Source organism: Cyclopterus lumpus, chromosome 17, assembly GCF_009769545.1.
Source record: "Cyclopterus lumpus isolate fCycLum1 chromosome 17, fCycLum1.pri, whole genome shotgun sequence".
Classification (NCBI taxonomy): Eukaryota; Metazoa; Chordata; class Actinopteri; order Perciformes; family Cyclopteridae; genus Cyclopterus; species Cyclopterus lumpus.
The window spans coordinates 6643857-6670934 of NC_046982.1; the positions used below are offsets into that span (position 1 = coordinate 6643857).

Sequence of the window (27078 nt, forward strand, 5' to 3'; positions counted from 1 at the left end):
TTAATAGCTTAAATGAAGTCCGTTTTGGTTAAATATTAGAAAAAGATAACATGCGACAAGGTGTGATTTTTCTTGATTCGGCCATAAAAATGGCAGCCTTTGAGTTGTGCGTCATGTACTTAAAATATGTTAAAAAGAATATATCTAACGGTATGAGACATTTTATTATTATAGTTTTGTTGTTTTCTTTCGTTCATTTTACAGGACAGAACAACAACAACATATTTACATGTTTCTACTGAAAGATGTAATTAAATGCCCCGGCGCATTATGTACGTAACATCCCGTATCCAGGGGTAACGCCACCATCTTCGGCCCTTACGTTGTTTCCTTTGTTCGGCCTTTCAGTCTTTATTCCTTGTTTACACTAAAAGTCCGGCCGAGTCACACCTACTTACTCTTCTGCGAGCCAATCATCACCTTGGAAACAAAGTTGACGATGGCACTCGCCGGCTGCTCGGGGTCGTGCTCTGCAAACAGGTGACACACGTTGTCCATGGAAGTGCCAGTTTTCCTCGCCACAAAGCCGAAGATCCTGCGGAGGGCGGAGGAAGAAAACACCCGTCACCCGCCTCGAACTGACCTGTTCCTTTAAAAAGAACTGCTTTGGTGCACCGACGTAACAAAAGAGAATCATCGTGTACTTACTTTGCTGAAGGGCAGCCATCTGTTCTCCACCTGTGAGCAAGTGAAAGGAGGATGGTTATTGGCGTTTGCAGCACTTTTCCCCAACTGCACATTCAACATTAGCAGTGACAATGTGTGTAAAAATAAACACAACATTTTGGCATCCCACATAATAACCGATTTGCCACACGCAAACCATCACATGACGGCAATACTCACTTTCTGTCCTGAGGGTCCAGTGCACAAAATATGACGGTGTTGACATTGTAATGCCTCCTGAAGAACAGCCTAAAAGAAGATGGGGGGATTGATTATTATAATAATAATAATAATAATAATAATAAGAACATAATAATCTGTGCCCGTGTGTGTGCGATCATGCCCGTGTGGCACCCACTTCCTCTGGTTGTCAGTGAGGGTGATCCCCTGGGAGGACACCTTGAAGTGGACTACAGTGGAGGTCGGGGGAGGGTTGGAGCTCAGAGACATGCTGGTGGCTTTCTGCACCGCCTGGACGCCCGTCAGCGACTCCATCTCCACGGAGCCCAGGTACCACACATTGCAGGCTGCGGAGGGACGAATTGGGCAAAATATAAAATCACGCCCCGGATCGCAGGCGGCTGAAGTCACAAATAGCGGACGGAGCAAACGAGGTCCGCAAATAACAACAGGACAGGGCGCGTTTTTGCCGTCGGTGTTTATGTACGAGTGCGATCGTGGCTTTGTCGTGATTGTCTATTCGGAGCGAGTGACCGAAAGGCGCCGGATTACCTGCGCCTTGTTTTAGCAGCTCGGCCGCGGAGTTGGTGACCGACTGTGAGGTCGTCTCCACAACATCTTCCAGAGGATCTGCGAACGAGAAAAGCCACACACAAAAAAAAACAATAAAGCGACTACATGCAGGTTCCAGACATATGGGAAGCCACGGACCGTAGATCATGTGTACCACCATTACATGAGGTGTGTGACGGTGTGTGTGTGTTGAGCATTTACCTCGGTCAGGTATGATGAGTTTGCAGGGCAGGGCCAAGGGGGTGATTGAATGTTGGCAGACCAGCGCGGTTAGGCTTCCTGCAACACAATAAGATATCAGAATCCATGTTTGAGGGAGGCGTGGTGCTTTAGTGCCACATCACTTTCTGGGTGAGTGCACAACATTTATGCAGCGGTCACACATTGTGCATAATTACATCTGCCGTTCAAAAGTTCACGGGTCTTGTTTGACATTTCTTTTAAAGGTCTTTTGTGCTTTGAGGCTGTCAGAAGTCCACTTTACTAATATATTTTTGGAAAAGGGGAATATAAACTGGAATATTAAACTCAGCCGACAAATCACAGTTTAAACCCCTTCGATGCGATCACCGATAATAATTGAATTCTCCATCCCTTTGGGGACAAAACTTCAAAAGTAAATAATATATTTGGTGTCTGAATTATACTGAATTATATATTTTTTTGGGTCTCTGTTAATAATAGTCATTATTGAAAGGAAAGAAGAAAAAGCATCAATATTACAGGTGACTCCAAAACTGTTAACGACAGTGTATTGGATATCTAAACCAAAAAGAGGAAAGGAACATACGATGCAAAGCTATTACCAATAAACACTTATTTTTCCTTCTTTTTTAACCACAGAATTACAGGTCACGGGGAGTTGAAAAAAACATGAATCTGGTTAAAAAGGACAGATGAAAACCTGTAACAGCGGGCCTTGTGTGTGTCATATTAATACAAGAACCACCAAGCAGCGGTACAGTGGTACGACGCGCTGCTGACCAACAGAGTGTGGTGTGTGTGTGTGTGTGCGTGGTGTGTGTGTGTGAAAGCCTTCACTTCATGCAGTGTAGCCAAACAGCCAGGAGGTGTCACTGTTGTTACCCAGCTGTGAAAGGGGAACCTTTCCCCGGAGTAGGTACTCACCAAAGTAGGGCTCATTGGGGCAACCCTTCAACCGCACTCCTTTCTGTGTACACTCAATCAGGAAGTGGCGCACCAGTTCATTGGCCAGATCGCCTCCTGCTCGCAGATACAGAAAGAGATACGACAGATGATTAATTCCTCTCAACACGCGGCCTGTTAGAGCAAAACTGTCCTCCGTCGTACACCCTAGATTTACTCTGACCTAAATAACAGCCCCAGGCGTTTATCTCAGTGCAGCATGTAATTTCCCAGCCTCCAAGAGTAACCCAAAACATGTTAAATCGCTACATTCAAGGCTCTGCAGAGATTAATGGGATTAGGATTCGACAGAAGCGCCTGCGAGGGGGCAGGAGGAGCCTAAGTGAGGAATGTCTCGACACAAAGGCTCGGAGAAAGGCCCCCCCCCCCCCCTCAAGCTCCTTAAGGTGGGTTGGGTTTCACACTTCTGAGGAGGCCACAATGCCCTAAGCTGAAAGTGTGGAGAAGAGCCGTGTCACGACGACGTCGCCGCACAGGTGCCGTTGGGACTGCGTAGGTGGTGAAGGCAAACAAAAGGACAGGTGTGAGTGGGCGATTAAATTAACGGGGTTGGGCGCCGTGGGGCGGGCCAGTGCAGGAAGGGCATCCTCGATGGAGTACAGTAAATGGTCCAGCTCGTCTCTGATGCACGCACAGGTGTGTGCGATTTAATGTCCTCTGGCCCTTTCTTTAAAATCACTCAGCTTTTTTGTTTTCATCTTGAAACGTGGCCCGAGAATGTTTGACCTTTATTTTCTTTCATATAAAAATCTTCCCTATTTATCTGAATATGCCAAACAAACACACCGGAGAGTAAATAACCACGCAGCCCGTTTTGACAACCGGTCCCTGGATGTTGCATCCGTGTCCGACAGAGCTATGTGGGGCAGACTGCTTCCCAGGAGAAGGCCCTGGGATCAGAGATGGCTTACGGACCCGGCACATCTTTTGTCCGGGGCTGAAACATTAGCTGAACAACAGACCATCGGGGCAAAAAGGGGTCCGCTTGGCTCCGTCGCGACGATGCCCGGGAGAGCAACGCGGCGACGAGCTCTCACACCCAACACACTGCTCATATTGCAGAATGAAGGGCGAGCGCGGCGGGGGCTGTAACCGCAGACGGCTTTGTGTGCGACGGTGTGATGTACGATTCCCAGGGAATCTGTATCCACCGGAGCAATCTGTGACCGGATATCTTCTCGATAAAGAGTCTCGCCTAACTCCTTGTTTTCCGTCTTATTTTTGGAGTTTCGTCAGAGACAGGGTGGCCGTCTTCCCCCAGCTTCCAGTCTTCATGCTAAGCTAGGCTAACCCCATCCTGACGTCAGCTCTACGTTTCACGCTGTTTTCAATCTTCTCATTAAAAAACGGGCAAATGCGTGCGTTTGTTTTCCTAAAAAGATGAATGACACATTATTTATAAGAGAAAAAAAGTGAAGAAAAAGATATGCAAACAATGAACCGCGGGTCTCATTTTAGCATAAATTAGCACAAAGCAACCATTCCCATCAAAGGTTTCTACCGTACCTTTCTTGGTTTGTTGGAGAACTGAGGGCGGGGGAGTAGCCACCTTCATAGCCAGCCCATAGGCCCCCCTGAAGGAATGGCTGTCCCGCACGATGAAGCAACCGGGCTCCTTGTCCTTCAGGACCAAAATGGCTGAGTGAAGAGAAACATTGTTGTGAGGCGGCTCTTTAGTTTCTTTTATTACTTTGGCACAAAAGCGGACACTGGGAGCGTACCTTGATCCCTTGAGATATCTGGCTTGTACCAGAACTTTGATGTGTCCTGCACAAATTTGACAGTAGCTTGCTTGCTAGCCAGTACATCTGGAAAACAGAATGATGGTGGAAAAAGTAATCAGCACATGCTTCATTTTGTGTGGGGGTTATCAAGTCATGTGACAGCGGGGAAGCGATCAGCATCACAAGGGGGTCCGTGGCTCACCTGGCAGGAGTGAGGTTGTGCCCAGAGTCTGGGCCGAGAGGTCGGGCAAAACGTTGGGGAAGGGGATACTCAGGGAGCTCCCACTGTGGGGACTCGAGAACCCGCTGAGGGCCGGAGACGCCCTGCCCAGCGAATGCTCCCCATCGGACGCCCTCTTCTTCTCGGGCAGAAGCGGGGGCTGCAGCATCTGGATCTGGGGCAGCTGTGGCTGACTCCGCCCATCCACGGACGTCAAAAGTTCCCGGTCCACGCCTCCGTTTCCTAACAGACTGGCGGCGGCGGCGGCGGCGGCGTTGGGACAGTCGGCGGCGTAGCCGAGACCCGAGTCGTCCTGCTCGTCGAAGCTTTGAGCCGGACTGCGGCTGAGAGCGTAGCGAGCCATTCGGTTCAGCTGGCTGCTCCGGGGGGAGCTGTGGGCGTTGGGGGCTGGGTGGATGTGGGGGTGGTGCAAAGGAGGAGAGTGGTGGCCGTAGTCCGTCGACATGGAGTGCGGCGGCGGTTGTCGGGTCGAGGGATAGCTGCTCAGAGACGTGTGGCGGGTCAGGACGGGATGCTCTGGCCAGGACTGGCTCGTGGAGGAACTTAGAACAACAGAAAAAAATTAAATAAATAAACATACAGTAAATTAACAAAAGTTAAGTTTTCCATTCTAATGGAGAAAAAAAAACCTCAATATTGCAGGAAAATCTTCAAAAGAAAATGCTAATGAATACGTGTTTCCATCCACTATTGTTCTTGGGAATATTAAATGGGCAAATAGAAATTGGGGTCATCAAAACTACTGAAGAGGAAGACAGCCGGTCAAATCTCAAACTAAAACCTGGAAAATGTTTATGAAGTATTGCGTTTTTGTTTATTTAATTTGAAAATTAAATAAACTACAGTCTACACTACAGTCGGGTGAACTTTGTTTTTATTAATACACAAACTGTTCCACCTCAGCCCCGCGTAAGAAATTGCTATATTTTGACTATATTTGACCCCAAAGATTTCTGGCGTTTCCACTGGTCCTAAAAACCGTGAAAGAATGTGCATGACAACAAGCAGATTACTTTCTTTTGGAAATTCTTCCCCTCTGGCAAAAAAAACCCAAACTTTAAATAAGGTCAGTGCAGCTGAAAAGGTTCTGCATAGAACCGTTCTGTACCTGTCCGTCCACTGAAGGGTCCCGACCACAGCAGCAGAGTGTGTGGCACTTAGCGTCCTGTGGCCGTTGACGGAGGAGTCTGGTAAACCGCCGCCTCCGACGTGACCGATCATCTCGGAATATCCTCGGGGTTCTGGGTGAGAGCAAGAAAACCAATTCAGGAACCCGAATTCAAGCACATTGACAGACACACACATTCACACAGTGCAAGCGCTGGTTTTGCTTTTTTTTAATAATGCGGAATTCGATAAAAGTGAACACAAATTCATTGAATCCAAAACAAAAATCCACCCAAAATGAAAATGAGCTGAGGCAAAGACGAACTGTGCAATATGCCAACAAGTCCCTCGGGGAGAGCTCTGGGTTCTTTTCAGGAACAAACAATCAATATGGGAGTTTAAATAACATTTTTATAATCGAACGCAGCATCAATCTACATGAAACCACTCACCAACCCACGAGTCAACAAATCAGACTCCATTGCAGCTAGAAATGAAAAGCCCTATGACATAATTATCTAAAAAGCTTTGATTTCAATCAGCCAGAGCCTGGAGCCCCTGAATCTAAAAGCTCATGTTTCAACTCCTCTCTGGGATACTTAAAATAGGAACGAGAGGTTTCTTCTCGTCCCCGTTTCCCTTCTGTGGGAGAAGAAAAGTTCCGTCTCCGTGTCGTGCCTCCTGGCAAACGGTAACCATGGCGATGTGGCAAGACTGAATGTCTTGCCTGGGTGTCTGAAGTAGCAGTGTGTGTGTGTGTGGGGGGAATCTATGGAAACAAGTCCATGAGGGGTCAAAGCAGAGTGAACATTTCAGTAATGGGGGTTGTTCCTGACGTGTCTTGTGATTCGGTGACAACATCGATCCCAAAACACGTCTTAAAAACACAGCCAGCTTTAAAAAGTGCTCAACACAAGATTAGGAGCATTTCCATTTCCTCTCAAACGTGGCGACGGCTGAGCAGCTCACGGTGCAAACGGCATTACCGGCCAAAGTGCTGACAGCCGGCAGTGTGTATCCGAGGGGAAGCCTTAGAAGCACCGTGCAGATTTCTATTTCAATTATTCCGATTGAATTTTAATTATTTAAACGCCGTTGGGGTGCAACCTATACTTCAGTTTTCTCTGCTAGTTCTTTGATCGATGAAATGCTTAAAAAAATACAAAACTTGAAAGGATTTGGGGGGATTTCCATCAATGTCCACAAACGCTGACGCTACAAAGAATGCACAACTCTTCCCACTTCTGACATCTCACAGCCCTCAGATAAACACCACCAAAAAAGAAAACATCCATACGAAATATTTTAAAAAAAAGAAAAGCTTTAATCTTAAGATCAACACTGTTATGTTTAAATCCCTTCAGACTGTGACCACATAGACATCCCCCTCCCCCCAAAAAAAGAACGACATGAAGGCCACAGACTGTTTGGAATCTCCCTACTTTTACATTTATGAGACGTCTTTGTTTTGGGCCTCAAGTCTCGAAAACCTCTAAAATTCCCCAAAACAACAATGCCACTATTATTAGGGTAAAAAGCAAGCGGGACCTGACACAGAAAGTGGATCCACACACACGGTCCCGGGCCAAACATGAAAGAAGACTTTCGCAATTAGCTCCCACTCACCATCTTTAATTGGAACAACGGAAAGTTCCTGTAAAAGAAAACCTTCTTAACGAGTTATGTTCTGTTCCTCACAACAACTTGGTCAACTGTTTAATTTCCTATGATGAAAGTGCCCCAAATCCATAAGGTGAGAAAAAGGTCATAAGAGACATATTTTTAAGATCACAATGGAGTGACATTTCTGCATTTTAAATACATACCGCCAAATTATACGGAGAATTGTTTTTTTTTCTCGATTACCACGGTTCCGTTTTCCCGGAGTTTATTCCTGAACACTGACCACTTTTCTTCCCTCAGCTTGAAGGACCTCTGTAACAGATTCATACGTTGCATTTTTGAAGAGCGGCGCACCCACCGTGGTCCATTCTGTAGCCCCCGAAAGACTGCATGCTGGGAGACGGCGTTTGCCTGAGGTGAGTCAATTCCGACATGCTTTGCACTGAAAACACACAAAAAAAAGGAGACGAGGACGAAAGACTTTGAATTAAAACCTAAAGAAAGAAAGCTGGTCGCAAGTACCGGCAAACTCTCGAGGTCGCTTACCATACGGCGTTGGTGGAGAGATGGGGAAGGCGGGAGTGGGTGGAGTCATGTCGCTCCCAGCCTCGACCCCGCTGTCCATCTCTGAGCCCTGGGCCCTGTAGTCCGCACTGTCAGTCCTGTACAGCACGGGGTGCTGTAGCAAACGACACACGTACATGTAACCAACCGCACAGGACACAGGGTGATTTGTGAGGGTGGGACGGTCTGCGTTTACTGTACCTGGGACTGTGGCGCGCAGGGGGAGTACGTCCGCTGGCCCCCGTACTCCTCCGTCCCGCCCCACCCCGAGTTGCAGAAGCCCGACCGATCCGTGACGTCACTTCCTTGGCGACACTGACTCCGCGTGACGCCCACCAGTCCGTCATTGGACTGGACAGCTGCATACACACAGGTGGGGGAGCAGCAACCGGATCGTTAATATGTGCCTAGATATACGGGCGTCGCTGATTCCAGGGAAGCGACGTAAATACGAAATAAAAAACACAGAGAAGAAAAGAGCAGCGCTTTGACCTCTGGTAACCTTTTAGGAAAGGTACATTTTCTTTTCACAAGTCCTCTAGTCAAGGTACTATTGAATACTGACTCTGACGGCTTCTCTCTGTAAAAAGTTTGGGAATGATGACATGTGAATTTATCCCGTCCATAAAAAGGGACCACGGGGGCACTTCCTATAACCATGTTTTGAGAGGACAGCTGAGGAATGCCAAGGGGCCTGGCTGGTGGGAGTGTGTGTGTGTGTGTGTGTGTGTGTGGAGGTTGGGGGGGGGGGGGGGGGGGGGGGTTCAATGTTGTGACTGCTCTGAAGAGTGTTGCCACTCAGCACCAGGGTGTTAATTTGAAGGCCTCCCAGCGAGCTGCGACCTCTCGGCCCTAAAGAATGCTAATGGCGCAGAGGGGCTAATGCCGGGGATCATTACTCACTTTGTCCGGGCCAAGTCAGTGACATACACACTTTTTCTTCTTCTTCCCTTTCATTAAATACATCAGCGCGCTGGAGGTGAGAGAGACAGTCGATCAATGGGTCGGAATGTCGGGAGACTTTCTTTCTCTCCGATGACACACTTTCCCCCGCCATCATTGGTTTGGGCGATACGAGGATGAACACAGTATTGGGAGGCATCATAGATTTTGGCGGCTCCCCCTTCAACTCTAGTTGTATCGGGGTCAGTTGCAAATCAATGAGCAGGATGGCTTTAAGGCCATATTGACTGTCGCTATATAAAGATGTGTATGCTCATAACAGACAAAGTGATCCATAACGCTCATCCATACTAAAGAGGGGAATCCTACACTGGGACATTCAAGGGCTGCTGGAAGGAGTCCTAAAGCCTGGAGATAATCAAGTGTCGTTTATTTGTAAAGATTATCTTGCTGAACAAAAAGTGTAAGTCTCAAAAACTTGTGTTTGCCACAGAACTTATTTTCTGCAATACTCCAAATATCCAATGGAAAAATGGCTTTTTGAAGAGTAAACCAGTGCGATGCTCTGGGGTTGAACTACAAAAAAGAAAACACGACGTCCCAGCAGAACTCTATTCGATTCAGCATCATAATGAAAGCACACAAGTTCATATTAACATAAGCAATGGCTGTAGGTGCATTTTACAGATATTTTATTGATTTTAGACCTCGACCTTCCTGAGTTCATAGAGTTATTCTCAGTAAAAACAATAACAAGATGGAGGCGTGGGTGGCGATGACGTGACGAGACGAGATGGGACGGCAGGAAAAGCGTGACTGGTCTAGTTACTGGGTGCAAACTTAAGCCAAAAAAAGCACTATTAGAGCTTGCATTGCTTTTAACCGTCAAAATGAATCATTCATAAAAAAATTTAAAAATTGATATGATTTGGCCAGCCTGGGAGCTGAGCCTCTTTTGCACCAGTCCAGTGACACCGGTCCAAACCGGTGTCACTGGAGACTTCCTGCAGCTCATCTGCCAACAAGCAAAAAAAGTTACAGCCTTTGGCATTCGTTTCTTGGAATGACGCTTCTCTGTAGCCGATACGCACAGACAGGTATGCCTTTGGATTGGTATGGAAAAAACATTGCCTCCAGCCTCACTTGTTCCTCTCTTTGAAATTCCTCAGGCCTTGTGCACCCCCCCCACCCCACCATTCATACACACAGCTTTTATGCAGAGGATGTTTTGTAATCTGGCTATTTCTATGACATTGTACAGCTTGTTGGTCGAAGCGCACACGCAGCTACTCAACCAGTGTTTTAAGATCATAGACTGCATCCTTGAGTGTCCTCCCCCCGGGGAGCTGTCCTGGAATCAGTTTCAACATGAACAAAGTGGAAACCGTATTTTTTTTGTTGCTCTATATTTACGTTGCGTAACCTCCGTCTGCACGAGAGACGCAACGACAACAACAACAACATCAACATCAACAATCAAATGAGAAAAACATACATAGGACAACAAAAGCAAAGAGATGACGGACGTTTAATAGCAGAAATTAGCAGTTGTGGAGGGGGGGGGGGTTAAGTAAATGTCTGCACTCCTCCGTACGCAACCTCTATAATCAAAACACGGAGAGACGACCATGTTCAGAGAGGTCGATGACAGCTGCTCTCCCTCTCTTCATGTACCGTGCTGATCCTCCACTCGGATAGCTGCACAGACAAGTCTGGACGCCCCCCCCCCCCCAAAAAAAGAGTCACCCTGAAAACATCTGAAAACCTGGCACCAGGCCTGGTATTTCTGCCACTAAAACACGCCAGGTGGGAGGAGCTCTTTGTCCACTGAACTCTGTGGTGAAGGGAGGAGAAAGGCGGATGCTGTTGGAGAGGGACGTTTTAAAATATGCCCAGCAGGTTCATTAAAGCCGTTTATTAGATGTTTCTAGCAAGACAACGTTTCATAACGGCCCGACACACACTTCTTTTTCCCGACCGCACGTCACCACCACCACCACACCCAGACTGTGTGACTGTCTTACCTGTCTGCTGTGTGTTTTTCAGGGCCGCTGCTGCGTTGTTACTGTCGCCGAAGTGGCGATCGATGCCATTCGAGCATTTGGAGACCGAGCCGTTTGCTCGAGTCCCGCCGCTCCTCTTGAGGGAGCCGCCGTGGCCGGGAACCGCCACGAACGTGGGATCCAGGTCCATGATCAGCTGGTTGAGCTGGTCGATGGAGTGGTCAATGTCCATCGTGAGCGACTTGAACTCCTCGTCGCGCTTGTTGTTGTTGTTGTTGTTGACCGTTGCCCGTTCGGCGTGCGGCGCCGCGCTCCCCAGAGCGTCCGCCTCCGTGTCCCGTGCAGGGGGACCCCGGGGCTCCGTGGGCGGGCCTGCTTTAGCTGAGCTTCTCCCTTGCTTGTTCCCCGGGTACCCCTCCGCGTCGTTCCCATCCTCGGGCATGTAGATGAACTGCTGCGCGGCGACCATCTGCTGCTGGCGAACCCAGGACTGCGTGGAATAGCTGCCCTGTCTGTAGACGTGCTGCTTGGCCGTGGGAGCGCCGCTGGGATTAGCGGAGGCCACAGAGTTGCTCCTGGGGCCGAGGCAGCCCCTTACGGCCTCAGCGTAGGCCCTCTCGTACTCCTCTGTGGGAGGGGCTGCCGGGTGCTGGATGTGGCTTTGATGCTGCTGCTGTTGCTGCTCCTCTCCTCCGGGACTCCCGAAGCCGTCTGACAGCAGGGAGTTCTGGCTGCTCTTGTGGCAGGAGGACGACAAGGTGCCCAAGCTGTCCACGCTGTGCAGATCGTGACCCGTGATGACCTCATCGTCCAGGATGTCCGTTTCCCTCTCTCGGGGTCTGGGGTCTCCGTTGATGTGCACTAGCGCCGGGACTATCTGCTGGATGACCACTCTTGGCCCTTGATCACCCATCTCCCCCAATGAGGGGTCCTCAAGGCCGAAGCCACTTAAAAGGCGCTTCAGCTGGACCTTTTCCTGCTGGCTTGGGCCCTGGTTAGGCCTGAGGGTGGTGCTGGTGGTGGTGGTGCTGGGGGTAGCGGTGGTGGTGTTGGCGGCAGGTGTAGGTGCAGGTGCGGGTACGGGCGCGGGTCTGTCGGCCCACAGCGAAGTGCTGGACAGGCCCGAGTCACTGCTGACGGAGAGGGCGTGGTCGCTGTGGTCGGGGCTGGAGGTGGCGGAGGTGGTGCGGGCCCCTCTGCCCAGCGTCGCCTCTCCTCCGCCGGGGCTCCTCTTGGTCGCGGCTTTGTCCCGGGTCAGGCCTTGAGAGCGTGGCGCTGCAAAATAGAAGAGATGCAGCGCTTCATACGGTCAGCTGGCAATGGGCACACGGACACACAGAAGGCACACAAGGCAGCGGGGGCGGGGGGGACGCGAAAACACAAAGACGGCACAAAACTCCTCCGTCATTTCACAATCCGTTACGGACAAAGCTCAATCGCACCGCACCTGACAAAGACAACATTCCAGACAATATAACATAACATAACATAACTCGGGACATTAGCACATTGAACAGAGGGAAAAGAAACGTGTGAATCAACATGTGACAACCACCCAACATTTTCAAATCCCTCTTTTTGCAGATTCACTTCAAGCAAAGGCATTCCACCCGCCTCGCCGTGACAACTCCCCCCAGTCTTAGAGGTGAACTGTCACGGTGCTCGCGTATGCGGCGCGCTGTTGACAAAAAGCTTCTTTTTGTTCTTCTCTTGCTCGGGTTATATACTAGATGTTAAGTCTTTTGTGAGTCAGGACGGCTGTGGATCCTCAGCGTCTGACCCCTGCATTCCTCACCCTGCCGTGATCGAGCCACCCTACTCCCTCTCGCCTGCCCCTTGACCCCCCCCCTCTCCCACAGCATATGTCTAAACAACCTCCTTAATCCTCAGGAGTGAAATAATATTTTTTAAAAATCAGCCACTTTTGAGAAAGGAAGGGGTCAAATCCATCAGAGAAGAAAACAGCGAAAAATCAAGTCGAGCCTTTTACTTACGCAAAACCGCGGGCTGGAGAGGGAGAAGAAGTGCGTGAGCGGCGTTGCCAAGTGAGTGGGACTCGCTGTCTCACCGTCACTCTCTCCTCCACAATAGAGAGCTGGAACAAGACTCCTGCGATTCTCCCTCAATCTGCCGCCTTAAGTACTTGCCCTTCAGTCAAACCATGACTGGAGGAGCTGAATACCAGACACACGCATGATAAAGGCTCCCTCCTCCTCTCCAAAAGCTCCTGCATGTATGGCTTGCCCCCCCCCCTCCCCACCATACACACACACACACCCCTTTTCCCTTACTCACACGCACACGCCAGTTGAACCTGCATCCGGCCTCGAGCAACCTCGGCTCTCAGGCCTCCACGCCGGTCAGTTCCGCCCGGGAGTTTGCCCAACAAATCCGTCTTGTAACATTCCTACTGGCAAGGTGCAAGCAGGTTTCAAGGCAGATGCCCCCCCCCCCCCTCGCCCCCCCTCAATGCAAGCCCCTCTTCATCTCACTCTGTCACCCCTGACATCGCGCGCTGCCTCCCTTTTCCTTTCCCTCCCCCTCGTGGCCACCCATCTGTCCTCTGGAAGCAGAACAAAAATGTGCAAAGAATCTCTTACCTCCACTGCCAGGTAAGCGCACAGGACAGTTCCAGGCTCGGGGAAAACTAAACTCGCAGAGGCGAGGAGGCAACGCGGGCCCACGAGAGCGGACATGGCTTTTCAGAGGCAGATATTGGTCAGGGTCAAATCAAGGGAGCACCAAGAAGTTGGCCCCCTTGCTTTCTTCCTCTGCTGAGAAGGTGAGAGTCTTTGCACTCCAAGAGGGGGGGGGGGGGGGGGGGGGGGGGGGCCTTGAGATCTCCAAATAAGGGCAGAGGAATGTAAACAAGTAAGGCGGGGCTTAGGTGTGGAGGCGGGCTGGAGGAGAGCCGTAACCCGACCTCTTGCCCCGCATTAGGGGACTACCCCACCGAGGAGAGAGGGGAGGAGAGAAGAAAAGAAAGAAAGAAAGAAAGGGCGGCCTGGACAGGATTGGAGAGAGAGAGAGAGAGAGAAAGAGAGAGAGAGAGAGAGAGAACCACATTCCTCCAGCTTTTTTTTTTCCTCCTGTAAAAAGACACTTTTTAATTAAAGCAATCCTTGCCTTCTACTTGAAGCTCAGAGAAGCAGAAGCCGAGTTGTTTTTCTTCTCCCTCTTTGTGTGTCATGAAATTGCACGCCTACCGCTCTCGTGGACAATATCGCCGAGGAAACAGATGTGCCCCCGCGAAACTCAATTGTGGGGTTCAAGCGATTGTTTAAGAAAATAAAATAAAATAAACTGTTTCACCTATCGGGATTTACACTACCATTAAATGGTTAACCGAGTGCGTTTCCCGAGAAAAATCAGTCCAACCGTTTATATCTCGCGTTCATCATGCCGGCTGTTGTGGTGTGGGGCCAGGCCCTGAATAATCCGCCAATTACAGTGCAGAGGGCGGCGAAGCCAGAACCGCTCCTCAAGCTGCTTCTCGCAGGAGGAGGTCTGGTTGTGTATGGATATGCAATTACCCAACCCAGTGCCATTCCTTCTCAGCTACTACCGTCCCGCGCCTCCCGAACATCCGCCCAGAGCTTCTCTCCACGTTAAACTGCGGTAAACGTTTCCTCACACACACACACACACACACGCATGCACACACACACACACACGCACCCCTGCAGACAGTTTTGAGAGACTTCAAGGTGAATACACATTTTAACGTTCAACAGCAGCATTTCCTTGCAGAAACAACATCTCAGTCTGAAGATTTGGGCATCTTTTCACTCTTTCGGGCAACTTTTCTTCAATTGTTGTAGTCGAGAAAAGCGTGCACGGGAGGAGACGGGCAACACGCGTCTTGTGCAGGAGCAGGGTTGCAGCTAATCAGTTGCTCAGTACAGTTGTCCTGGGTTGGAGGGTTTTTTTCTTGCAGCCACTCCAATGTAGAAGTGTTGTATGTGCCATAAACTCATCTGGAATTTTGCTCCGGTATAGACAAAAAGGAACAATCAAAATCTATTCCAAATATTTTCAGAGTCTCTTGGCAAAAGCTAAAGGCCATTTATTGTATTATAACTATCCTTGTGGTCCCAAAAATATGAGATCATGTTCTTCCCAACAGACCTCTCACCAGGACCGGGAAGTGGTCGCCCGTTCCTTTTGTGTTCTGTATTCTTCTGCGTGATTGAGATACTAGATTAGTTCACCGGAGCTACACTCTACCAGAGAACCCTATATAAAAGAACTGGTCCGAGGATCATCCAGACCTGGTTCTGGAAAGACGGTGAGAAGGCCATCCAACCTGCATTGCACTCAGTAGAATCCAATCAGCACTTCTCGTTGGAACATTCATAACCAAATATTCACATCCGCGGCCGTGTGGCCAGGCTGCACAAAGACGGGCTTTTGACTTTAACACAACGTGGGGGTATAAGCGCACACACTCGGCCATTGAAGTAAACAGCGTTGTCTTTTCACAACCTTAGCGCTGCAGTGGCGAAACGTCTTTCAGACTTCCTCCTCCCGGCCGGCCTCTGAGTGACAGCCTCTCTGGAGTCCAACCGGGCCCGCCGGAGGACTGGTGGTAAGTAGATGCAGAATTCCAACAAAGCTCCCAGTCTCCCAGTCTCAGATGTAGTGTTTACATGAGAAAAGCAAGGCTGTAAATATCCCACATGAATGCTTTTGGAATCAAGGCAAGAGAAGAAGAAGAAAAAAAAAAAAATCCTCCTTTGTTAATATCTGTGCTTGGCTTTGATGAATCCTTAAACGGGAGCGTTTAGTTCTTTCATTGCATTCCCAGAGGTATGCATAAAATTATACTGGGACGGGTTGGGGGTATTTTAAATGAAAATAAATAAATAAAAAGCCAGCTCATTTTCAGCTGAACGTCACTTATAAAAACACTCAATGAAATACTGGAAAAAAAAGGGTGGATCTGTGTTGTAAAGCTACCACCACGTCGCTCTATTCTGGGAGGTTGTTGTGAATTCTGTGGTAGAGTAAAGAGCAGCGACCGCAGCTCGTACGGGACGCCCCAACAGGTTGGCTCTGAGTGCGAGTCTGTGTCTGTGTGTGTGTCTGTGCAGGCGCTAGGAAGAGTGTGTATGTGTGTGTGTGTGTGTGTGTGTGTTTGTGTGTGTGTGTGTGGGATGGTTGAGGCATGCCTATTCATTTGATGAAACAACAACAAAAAAAGAAACCTCTTGAGAACCGATTTGCTCTTCCTCTGAACCCAGCATCCCACTACACACAACAACACCCCCCCCCCCCCCCCCCCCCCCCCGCCCAGTCAAACCTCACGCAGAAACAACACCGCTCGTCGTTTGCCACATCATACGGCAACCCGAAAGGTACATTTCCATCTTCCCCCTGTCCTTCCCTCGGCATAACAAAAGTCTCCACAAGGCCCACCCGCCCCCCTGGGTTGGAGGTCCCGCCAGCAACGCTTGCAACATAAACCAAAGTTAGTGGCGACTGTGTGTTAATGCACTGCAGTCCCTCGGTAACATGGCGCACGGGAACCGCCGCGCTGCGTTAATTACACAGAGAGGAAGAGAGAGCTTGTGTGTGTTTGTGGAGCAGAGGGAACATACGGAACCGTGGGAAAGCAACAGAGGATTTAATGTCTAAAAACCAGCCTGTGCGTACTTCTCCGCTTCATAAAACAGCATCTGACATTTGGATTCATGAGGCAGACCAGGGCTTCGCTATATAAAGTCCCGTGAGTCATGTGCTGTAAGCGTACCTTCGCCGTCACAGATGTTCTGGTACGAGTCCCAGCGGATGAGAGGATCCGCCGTGTTGTAGTCCACAATAACATCGGCCCCGTTTTGCCACCTGTCGGCACCTGGACCCAAAAGATAATACATTTCTTTATACTGCATCTGGAAAGGGGAGTAGCCTTTATGAATATATATAATATTAATATTTGTAACGTTTGTCATAATTAGGGTTGGGCAATAATTTGATATTGAAAGCTTTCAGTGCTATCGTTTCAAGATAATAAATAATAAGATTAAAGATTATCCACAGATCTTAACGCAAAACAATCAGTTAGCTAGAAAAGCCTGAAAGGAATAGTTTCATATTTTTGAAAATGTGTTCATTTGCTTTCTTGCCGAGAGTGAGACGAGTAGTTCAATACCGTTCACGACTGACATGCTACACAGTTAGCTTAGCTTAGCATAAAGACTGCAAACAGCTAGCCAGCCTCTGTGCTTAAAAAGTACGAGTAGGTTTTCACCTGTTAAGGATTAAACATAAATATTGGGTTAATTCGTGAGCTGTGGTTTGTCCAGTCTTTATGCTAAGCTAAGCTAACGGTCTCCTGGCTTCATATTTACTATGCAGGCATGTGATATTTTCATCCAACTCTCGGCAAGAAAGCGAACAAGAGAAACTATTCCTTTTAAAAATAGCCTTTTACATATCACGGCACATTTGGTTTTGCTTCCATCCCTGATGCTGCAGATTGAAATCATATCTACATTATGTTATTGTTGGGGTGGAGTGGGTGGGGACACAAAAATGTCGGACAGTATAACATTGTGGAGTATACATGAACTGTATTTGATGAACACTCAGGCAGATGTATACGACACATGCTGCACACAACATAGTTCCACTCCTGTGCCTCTTTACCTCTCCGTCAGCACACACTTCACACTACATTTCCCCCTGTGCAGCATTCCACGACCCTTCTCCCTATGTGGTGGTGGGGGGGGGGGGGGGGGGGGGAGGGGGGGAACAACCTCTGAGAACCCACCTGGGATCTTCTCTGGTCCCTCGGAGAACACCAGCTCCACTTTACCGTAGTCTGCAAATCTGGGATCTGGAGAGTGAGCACACCGGAATGCCATTAGTGTGTGGCCACTCATTCAGGAGCGGGAATGAATGAACGGCGGCGTCTGCGAATAGGATTCTTTCGGAAACACGTAACATGTTTTGGAAAAACAAGATTATTGGTCTCGAAGGGCCGGGTCTAAATTAAGTCCAGACCGAGCTCTGCGGATGCCGCGGGGAGCAGAGGAGGAGTCGCCGGAAACTAGCGGGCGGCACGTTGAGACCCGCTCTGTTCTTCTCTTTTTCCTCCTCAGGTCTACCTTTGTTGGCGGTCTCCATGTCCTCTTTTTCAAACATCAGGTTGTAGCCCTGCACTGCTCCCGTGTGGAACTGCAGCCGGAAAACAACTTCCCGCTCCGAAGTAACGTCGCTCTTGTGGTAGCATTTAATCTGAACAAAACAAAAAACACTAAATGGATTTTGTGATTGCGACAATAAAAGCCGACGGCAGAAGCTCATTTGTTTTATTAGTTTTTTTTTTATCAGTTCTTCCCCCCACCCCCCGTACCATGATGTCTCCTTTCAGAAGCTGGGCAGGCTCCAGGGTGATGCATACGCGGCCTCTGTGGCCTGGACCAATGTGACTGGAAGAAAACAACAACAGGGTTTGGGAAGCGATCACAGACAATTACAGAAAGCAGAAACTCTGAAGGAAAATCAGTCACACAGAACATTGCTTTGATGTCCTCCAATATTCTCTGAAGTAAACAAGTTACTGGACCACCACATGTGTGAGCTACTTACTAGATCCCAGATGAATACACGGTCTGCATTCCCTGGTAGACCTTGATGTACGGACGACATACTGAAATGAGAAAAAAAAGAAGATACTGTCAAAAAAAGAAGATTTAAAAAGGTACAAGTGAACTGATAGCGTGACCTTAAGTAGCATGTTGGACAAGATTGTTTTGCTGACAGCAAGTGTGATAAGCTGTTGTTGTGAGAAAAGGGGTTTCAGCTACATGATGTGACGTAAAAACCTCGGTGAAATTAGCAAAAACAGCAATTTACATGCGTGCACGGCTGTGAATTCCCCCCCCCATCCCGGGTTTACTGGCAACCCATAAAGAAGTTCTTCTCCTCGGCTCTGTTCATGCAAGCGTGTGTGTGTGTGTGTGTGTGTGTGTGTGTGTGTTGGAAAAAGAGAAAAGATGTAAAGGAGCGATAAGTCTCCGTCTTGTTTACTGCTCCGGCTCTGATGTGGTCGCGTCTGGGTTCTCTTTGCGACTATGTTTTCATCAGCGAGTTGCGGCTGTCTGTGTGTGTGTGTGTGTGTGTGTGTGTGTGTGTGTGTGTGTGTGTGTGTGTGTCGGGGTAAACAATGCGAGTTTAACCTCCGGCGGCGTCAAAGTTTGGGATCCCGTGGATGACGACGCAGTGCAGGAACAAGGGCGAGGCGTTGATCTTCATGGAGCCACTCAGAAGGCTGTTGAGGATCCAAACGTACCTGGTGGGAAAGGGCAGCAGGTGGACGTGAATAACACACACAGGACTACTGCAGCCGTCCCAACAACCAAACACATGCGGAACATCCCCGGGCAAGTCAAATTGCAGTTTTTATGGGACAGTCCAAAATGTGTCGAATAGTCTTGCTTACTTCTTCTTTTTTTAAACCACCTATCTAGTGACCACAATTTGTATTAAGGGGTACGCAAAAAGAGTGCTCGTAATGAGGGCATCGTAGGGCCGAGATATACAGGCTATACAGGCTAGGAGATATTTGATCCCTACTATGTGTCGGACAAACACTGGATCCCACACTTCCAAGTTGAAGACATTTCTTTCTTTTTCTTTTCTTTTTTTTGTCCCTGCCTGGCAAATTCCCACATCTTTCAAATGGAAGCTTCTAGCTAGTAAGTCAGACCTAACCCTGGTGACGTCACTGTGACATTATTTAGGGTATTTTCTATTTAATGACAATAAGTGGGGCACTGATCTTCTCATCCAGCTCTTGGCAACAACGTGAATGAGCATATTTACCAAAATGACTATTACTTTAACTATTTCCTATTAAAAAAAAACATTATCATTTGAGAAGTTCGGCTTCATTTGTTTTGCAGCTAAACGTGTTAATGTTCCTCATGGCAAATATATGGCAGAAAGTAATCCTCATGGTTTTGTTTCAGAAACTCAGGTTTCAAATCTGTGCAAGAGCTCCTGAAGGATATCAGGAACAGGTGGTGGAGAGGAGGACACAGAAGAAAGTATTGTCCATATTGGATAACCTGGACCACCCGGAGCACGTTCTCTAACAGACTGATTCAGCTCCGCTGTCACAAGGACAGATACGGGAGAACATTCCAGATACAGGAGAACATTCCTGATACAGAACAACATGTACAGGAGAACATTCCTGATACAGGAGAACATTCCTGATACAGAACAACATGTACAGGAGAACATTCCTGATACAGGAGAACATTCCTGATACAGAACAACATTTACAGGAGAACATTCCTGATACAGGAGAACATTCCTGATACAGAACAACATTTACAGGAGAACATTCCTGATACAGGAGAACATTCCTGATACAGAACAACATTTGCAGGAGAACATTCCTGATACAAGAGAACATTCCTGATACAGGAGAATATTATTGATAAAAGAGAACATTCCTGATACAGGAGAACGTTTACAGGAGAACATTCCTGATACAAGAGAACATTCCTGATACAGGAGAATATTATTGATACAAGAGAACATTCCTAATACAGGAGAACGTTTACAGGAGAACATTCCTGATACAGGACAACATTTACAGGAGAACATTCCTGATACAAGAGAACATTCGTGATACAGGAGAACATTCTTGATACAAGAGAAGATTCCAGATACAGGAGAACATTCCTGATACAAGAGAACATTCCTGATACAGGACAACATTTACAGGAGAACATTCCTGATAGAGGAGAACATTCCTGACCACTGCTGTAAGACTCTATAATAAATCACCTCTGGCCAGATCCCCCTCAAATTGAATCAACATCAATAAGCCTTGCACCGCTTTCACTATATTACTTCATATACACTTCATTTTTTCATTTCCTTTATTATTTAAATTCTTAAATGTAATACATCCTGCCCTGCTCTTTTATTATATATATTGTAAACATGTTTGTTGCTGCTTCAAACTAATTTCCCCCTGGGGATGAATAAAGTATCTATCTATCTATCTATCTATCTATCTATCTATCTATCTATCTATCTATCTATCGGATGTGGGCTCATCTGTGAGACACCAGTTGAGCCGTCAGTGTGGGGGCGTTGACGATTCACAGTGGTGCAGAGGGTTAGCACTACACCAAGTCCCCCATGAGGTCCCATTCTCATTACAATGATCCACAATGACAGGCTTTTCAGTGGGGGGGGGGGGGGGGGGGGGGGGGGGGGGGGGGGGGGAATAATTGGACAAAACAGCACCGGGACACGCAAAGATGTTTGCGGTGAATCCGGTGGGTCTGGGACATGAATGTGTTTGGATGTGGGTCCCCAAAACTCAAACGCATGCTGCTATAGGAGAAAGAAAAAAAAAGGGCCTCACCGTTTCTGCGAAGGCGTCATCAGAGCCGAGACCTTATCGTCGTAGTATTTCCTCATGGCGAAGCGGTCCAACGCCTGATCAGCACTTTTGAGGGAGACAGTGAGACGCATTAAACACTTTGGGTAATTATGACTCAGGGGAGAGGGAGATTACACTCTGCTGCTCTGTAATTGAATGGCGTTAACCCCAACTTAAATTGGGACGACACACACACACACGCGCACACACACACACACACACACACAGGACAAGAGTGAAAGTAAGCGGAGACAGGGGATTCCAGCAGAGAGGAAGAGAATGCCAGCCTTAAGTAAACACGGAGGGGGGAGAGGAGGACGGAGAGAGGCCAGAGTGTGTGCACAGCCCGGCTATTCAGACGGACCTAAAACCAACAAGCTCCGGAGCCTTTTCACCACGGCTCTGTTTCGCTCCCGTGGGCCCTCTCCCTCTGCACCCCACCCCCATGAATCTATTCCATTGTAAATCGGCCTCATTGTTTTCCTATCTCTTCCTCCTCTACCTCATTTTGTTTTGTTTTTTGCCCTCCGTCTTTCATTCGCCCTGCCGACCCCCCCCCCCCCACTCCCCTCCCCTCCTCCCCCCCCGGCAGGGACGTGGCGGCTAAATCGAAGGCCGCCGTGTGCTCTCGCCACAATGACTGCAGTGTGCGGCGAGGATCTGCTTCGCGGGCGCAACAGCAGGCCGCCTCTGCCTAATGTTTGCTGCATTCCTTCACTTCACAGCTTCAACAATAACAATGGCTTGAAAATTAGAATCAGTTTCTCCCCCCCCCACCACCCCCCCTCATGAATGGATTTCATGGCCAGAAGCTTTTTATTGCAGTGACTAACGTGTTTCTATAGTTGAATCGTGGAATTCAACACTCGTGTGACTGGCGGCTTAAATTGTGCTTTTATTTTTCCTTTTGAATTTGAGAGAAGTGACTTTTCCTGTGACTCACTCACTCGCTCTCTGAATCACCGTGACTCTGAATCAAAGCAGGTAAATAAATCAGCCGTGGTTAGGCGATGACATTTCTTTGTGGTCTCCGGGCAGCTGTTGTGGTTTGTGTCGCCGTCACAGGTTTTCGATGCAATCCTGACCTCAAACGAAATGTGTGCAGTAAGCCAGCGTGAAACATGTGACACACAGGGCTGGTTACCTGGCTGATACGTCGGTAAAATGCACAAAGGATGAAATGACGACGCCGATACGACCCTTGCCGCCCTGAGGAAACAAAGAGAGAGGACAGGGTTCACTACACGGTGCGGCAGATGTATATCAGTCATTTCTCACGTGGCACAAATACGTATCTCTGTATGTGTGAAGGGGGTGGATCGTATTTCCGTCCACCAATTGGGATTTAGCAATCTTTTTAACCAGAATAAGATGTTGCGAGAAATACATAAAATACTAAATACATATACAATTTTTTTTTAAAAAGGCAATAAAATGAGACGCTCACCCTGCAGTGTATAACCGCCACGTGGAGGGGGTCGGTATTGAGCCAGCTCTCCATGGCCTTACAGATGGTGCAGATCTTGTCCAGAGGTGGCGCGTGCATGTCCGGCCAGCCTGTATCTAGAGTCTGAAACCACACGCCTCAATGTAAACAGACACAGTAGCGCTCTCTACTAGCTCTGCAATGCCAATCAATAGCGTGCCGTTTACCGTGGCTGGGTGAGAAGGAGCTGATCAAAAGAGGATGAACAGAGATCTACTTGAGTCATTTAAATGAATGGAATGTAGATATGCTCATCCTGCCAGGATATTGTGATCTCATCAATTAATTTTTACAGATGACGCAGCAAATGTGAACTCACCTTCGGGTTCATTTTGGTGAGATCGTGTCTTTTCTCCGACAGGTTGATAATCTAAAAAGGGGAACACACACACACACACACACACAACACAGCCGGTGACTTCTAACGTTGTCTCTCAGATCGCTGCATTGCGCTTTGAACACCGTCTCTTGCGTGAGCGCGAGTGAAAGATGCACCGTGCGCCCCGAGGTCAATACTCTCGCGTCAATATCGCACCGGCCACCCGGAAATCAGTACCGCTTGTACTTTGACACAGGGAGCGGAGTACGGGGCGAGCACTGACCAGGTAGTTGTCCGCATGCTTGGACTTGAGCATCCGCGTGACATCCTTCAGGTTGTGGGAGTAGATCTCCTCGGTGCACCCCCGGGGGAAGGACACGGCGATGATGCGCTCTGTGACGTACGTCAGGTCGAGTTCGTATCCTTCCTCCATGCTGAGTCTCGGGACTTCCTGAAAAAAAAAAAAGCAGAGACACAGGGTGACTCGGGTCCTTCAATGGCCTCACGCACGGCCTCGCTCAAAACAGACTGTGACTTTGCTGCACTCAATATTTGGCGGTCAAAGTCCTGAGCTTTAGTCACGGTGTCCTAGTTCGCCGCAGATATCTTTAGAGATCGACCTCAATCCCAGATTGTGTGACAGAGGGTGTCTTGTTTGCACAGAAATGGTCAACAGTGTGAGTCACAATCACGTCGCTGGTTGAAACAAAACAACATGAATCAAGAGCTTTTTTTTAAACATGTGAAAGATTAGTGTCACTTATCTCCACTGCAACCCCCCCAATGTCAGTCAGTCAGTCAGTCGGAGCAACAGTGACAAAGACGGAAAACAAACTTTCAAACAATTCCGGATAGAACCAGTTGCTGTAAATCCCTGGCTGATGGCGTGTCCCTGTGACCTCATGGCACTTCCTGCACTGGTGGTCTGCAGAGAGAGCCTGTCTCACCCCACCACAACCACAGACACATCCCCGCTTCTCTTATCTAGTCATCTCTGTGCGCTCGGTGCTGGTCGTCAGTCCAAGAATAGCAAAGCGCTGCCTGCGGCCATCGCTACTGCCGACACCGTTCGTCGATGCGACTGTAGATCAAACGACTAATCGTTTTTATTATTGGTCATTTTTTATAATCCCTGACAGAACTTATTACATATTATTAAATAGTATACCATTTGTAATATTAATAATGTATTATAGTATAATCATACTATATAATACTTTATATGCTGTACTATAGTATATATCGTCCCACGTTGTACGGTATAACTTTGTGTACTGTGTCATGTTTCTGTATTCATACAGACAAACATGATCAAGTATCTTTACTTGATCATCTAATACATTATTCTGCTGTACGCTGTCATAGTGGATGGTATAATATTACATTTACTATACTTTGTAGCTACTAATTACACTATACTTGCAGAAGTATTGCATTAGTACAACCCTGTGGATACTGTGTTTGTACTTGCCTTGTGGTATTGAGTTTAATATGCTTGTGTAGTTTTTCCTCGACGTTTCCTTTTCTCTGTACTTAATATTTTATTTTATAAATATATTATTGTCCACAAAACAAACCAAATCCTACCCTTTGGGAGAGCCAGAACTAGACCAAAGGTCGATGACTTATAACAACTACTAATCTACATTTGTGTGTAAGAGATAACTGATCAATGGAGCTCGATAAATGTTTCAGATTTCACTCAAGCGCACACTCTTACGGACAGAAACACATTCCTAAAGCTGCCAAAGATATCATCATCCTTCTTGAATAACTCAAATTGTTTGTTGTGATTGAACGATCCACAGTCAAGAATGTGTCCGTCAATTAAGTCTGCGATGACTGCAGGCTATGGCCCGACACTTTGAAGGGGGCCAGAGCGGGAGCCATAAACCAGGGACAGTGTAGCCCGGCTTAAACCAACCCTCAGAGCGGAATGAAAGAGGCCATGTGTATGAAGAGGTCATCACTCGGGGAAACAGCGCTGGGAGTTTTGTGGGTGTGTGCGTGTGTGTGTTGGTGGAGGTGGTGGGAGCAGGGGGGGAGGTCCTCGGGGATTGTTGGAACTAATGGCGGGGTTAGTCTATTTCCCCCGAGACTCTAAGAGGAAAACTGTTGACTAATGGGGAATTAATGAACAGGCTGGCCAGTACTTCGGCTCTGTGTGTGTCTCTCCAGGGCACGGGCATGGGAAGAAGGCGTTGTCATGGAGGTGTCAAAGTCCTGCACCAACTCAAAGTGGGAAGGATCGCCTATCTAACAAACACTTATCGGCAAAAAAGGTGTCAGTAGGATCTGTTTTAAACTATTTAAGGTTTGACATTTTGTGAAAATATGCTTTCTCGCTGAGAGTTCCATGAAAAGATTGATCCCACTGTGCGGTAAAAGTGAAGCTAACGTTACAGCCAGTAGCTGGTTAGCTTGGTTTAGCATAAAGACTGGAAGCACGGCCACAGCTAGCATGGCTCAGTCCATACTCACAATCTGCCAAGAAACACAAAGATTAGTGTCATGTATCGCACAGGTTTATACAAAAACCCAAGTGAGAAGAATGACATGGAAGGTTATGTGCCGGGCTTTTAGCTTACTACTGACTTAATTACGCCAAGAAATAGTCAGGCCCATAACCGCCCCCTCAAAATGTTTATTTTTCTTCGCATTTTAGTTTTTAGATGTGCTGTTGGCAGACTTTATGACCCAGTATGGACCGAGCATGGCTAGCTGTTTCCCTGCTTCCAGTCTTCATGCTAAAGCGAGCTAACCAGCTACTGGCAGTAACGTTAGCTTTAAAACTACAACCGTACAGAACTCATTTCAAGGTAACTAATCCAAGAGAAATAAAAGCTGTCGACGACATGAAATGAAACCAATAAAAATGCAAAACAAAAAGTAGAGTATCGTAAAATAATTTGGAATTTTCTAAATATCATCTTCGAATGATTAATGCATCATAAAACGTTGATGGGCAGCGTCGTAGTAAACAACATCCTTCCCCTACCAGCTAGACCTCTCACTTCTCCCACTCATCATTCAGGCTGACATGAGCGACTTGCCCCGGCACGCACTGAAGATAATTGGTCTTTAATTTGCACCGACCGCTTTTGTTCCTGGTTTGAGGTGCAGCATTAGCTCACAAAGGCCGAATAAGCAGTGCCAAGGAACTCAAAACCCCGAGCCCACCCATGGCACTGGGAGAGCGAGGCTGGTAGAGGAGCTGGGCAGGCAGAGAGACTGGAGTGAACGGGTTGCCAGGTCTACTGTGAACAAGCAGCGACAGGTTTACTGAGGTCAGGATGTTGGGGGATTAGGGTGTGTCTGGCTCCCCCAGCTCCAACCCCTGCAGGTAAGAGCTTGACTAGGCTGCGTGCGTGCTGTCAGACGCATTCCCACATGCATGACCATCACTCGGGACCGGCTCCAAACGCAAACGCCGAATGAGAATACAAATTAATCAAACATTCCCTTTGTGCGTGAACGAAGGCATAATCAAAAGCGCTCGGCGGACGAAAGGCCCCCGTTTCTCTCTCAGGAGCCACACCCTTCACCTGGCCCCGTACTGTGTGGAATCCTCCATTTTGTCGGAGCAGGTGAACCACCAGATGAAAGAAGACAGCATCGAGAGGCAGGACAATGAGATGCAGCGAGAACCGTCTCGCAAATCCAGACATCGGCTCGTCAGACAGCCCCTGTGGGTGAAATCACGGCCTCGTCCTGTGATCTCATCCTTGTTTTCATTTTTTTGGAGTCCGCTGTGACAACAACAGTTGGCAAAAACGTTGCATGCTTGTCTCACACACAAATAATAAAGACTCCCCCCGAGCCTGGTGTTGAGTCACAGCAACCAAATCCATTTAGTCCAAAGTGTGTTTGTATGCGACTCGGCTGGTTGCTACATGTCTACATGCTCCCCAACTGTATTTTCCATTAGCAATTTCGGTGCGGCCATAATCGTTCAGATTGCTTTAACACGTTTTTTTTTTTACAAACCAGTGGAAGATGAAATACACTGTTGAGTGAGACTTGTTGAAGTGAGAGCTGGGTCCATTTTGCTTTCATAACATGTATTCTTTCAGCCTATAAGAAAGAAGACCCATTTGGGTATTCTATTACT

At 48.0% G+C, this 27078-nt stretch overlaps 1 protein-coding gene across 1 annotated transcript in view; it reads right to left on the minus strand.

Annotated features, from left to right (window-relative positions):
- LOC117746171 (tensin-3-like) overlaps positions 1 to 27078 on the minus strand; it is a 41313-nt gene that overhangs the window by 10781 nt on the left and 3454 nt on the right. Inside the window, exons 2-27 of the mRNA XM_034555112.1 lie at positions 23251 to 23418; positions 22968 to 23018; positions 22610 to 22732; positions 22307 to 22371; positions 21145 to 21228; positions 18935 to 19047; positions 18345 to 18405; positions 18109 to 18184; positions 17861 to 17990; positions 17524 to 17589; positions 16504 to 16605; positions 10773 to 12026; positions 8047 to 8204; positions 7828 to 7960; positions 7640 to 7723; positions 5660 to 5792; positions 4513 to 5093; positions 4308 to 4394; positions 4093 to 4224; positions 2548 to 2643; positions 1621 to 1698; positions 1399 to 1476; positions 1025 to 1193; positions 847 to 915; positions 649 to 678; positions 399 to 535 (exon numbers count right to left, since the gene is read on the minus strand). Coding sequence (XP_034411003.1) covers positions 399 to 535; positions 649 to 678; positions 847 to 915; positions 1025 to 1193; positions 1399 to 1476; positions 1621 to 1698; positions 2548 to 2643; positions 4093 to 4224; positions 4308 to 4394; positions 4513 to 5093; positions 5660 to 5792; positions 7640 to 7723; positions 7828 to 7960; positions 8047 to 8204; positions 10773 to 12026; positions 16504 to 16605; positions 17524 to 17589; positions 17861 to 17990; positions 18109 to 18184; positions 18345 to 18405; positions 18935 to 19047; positions 21145 to 21228; positions 22307 to 22371; positions 22610 to 22732; positions 22968 to 23018; positions 23251 to 23400 — 4240 coding nt within the window. The 5' untranslated portion in view covers positions 23401 to 23418. The remainder of the gene's footprint in view (positions 1 to 398; positions 536 to 648; positions 679 to 846; positions 916 to 1024; positions 1194 to 1398; positions 1477 to 1620; positions 1699 to 2547; positions 2644 to 4092; positions 4225 to 4307; positions 4395 to 4512; positions 5094 to 5659; positions 5793 to 7639; positions 7724 to 7827; positions 7961 to 8046; positions 8205 to 10772; positions 12027 to 16503; positions 16606 to 17523; positions 17590 to 17860; positions 17991 to 18108; positions 18185 to 18344; positions 18406 to 18934; positions 19048 to 21144; positions 21229 to 22306; positions 22372 to 22609; positions 22733 to 22967; positions 23019 to 23250; positions 23419 to 27078) is intronic.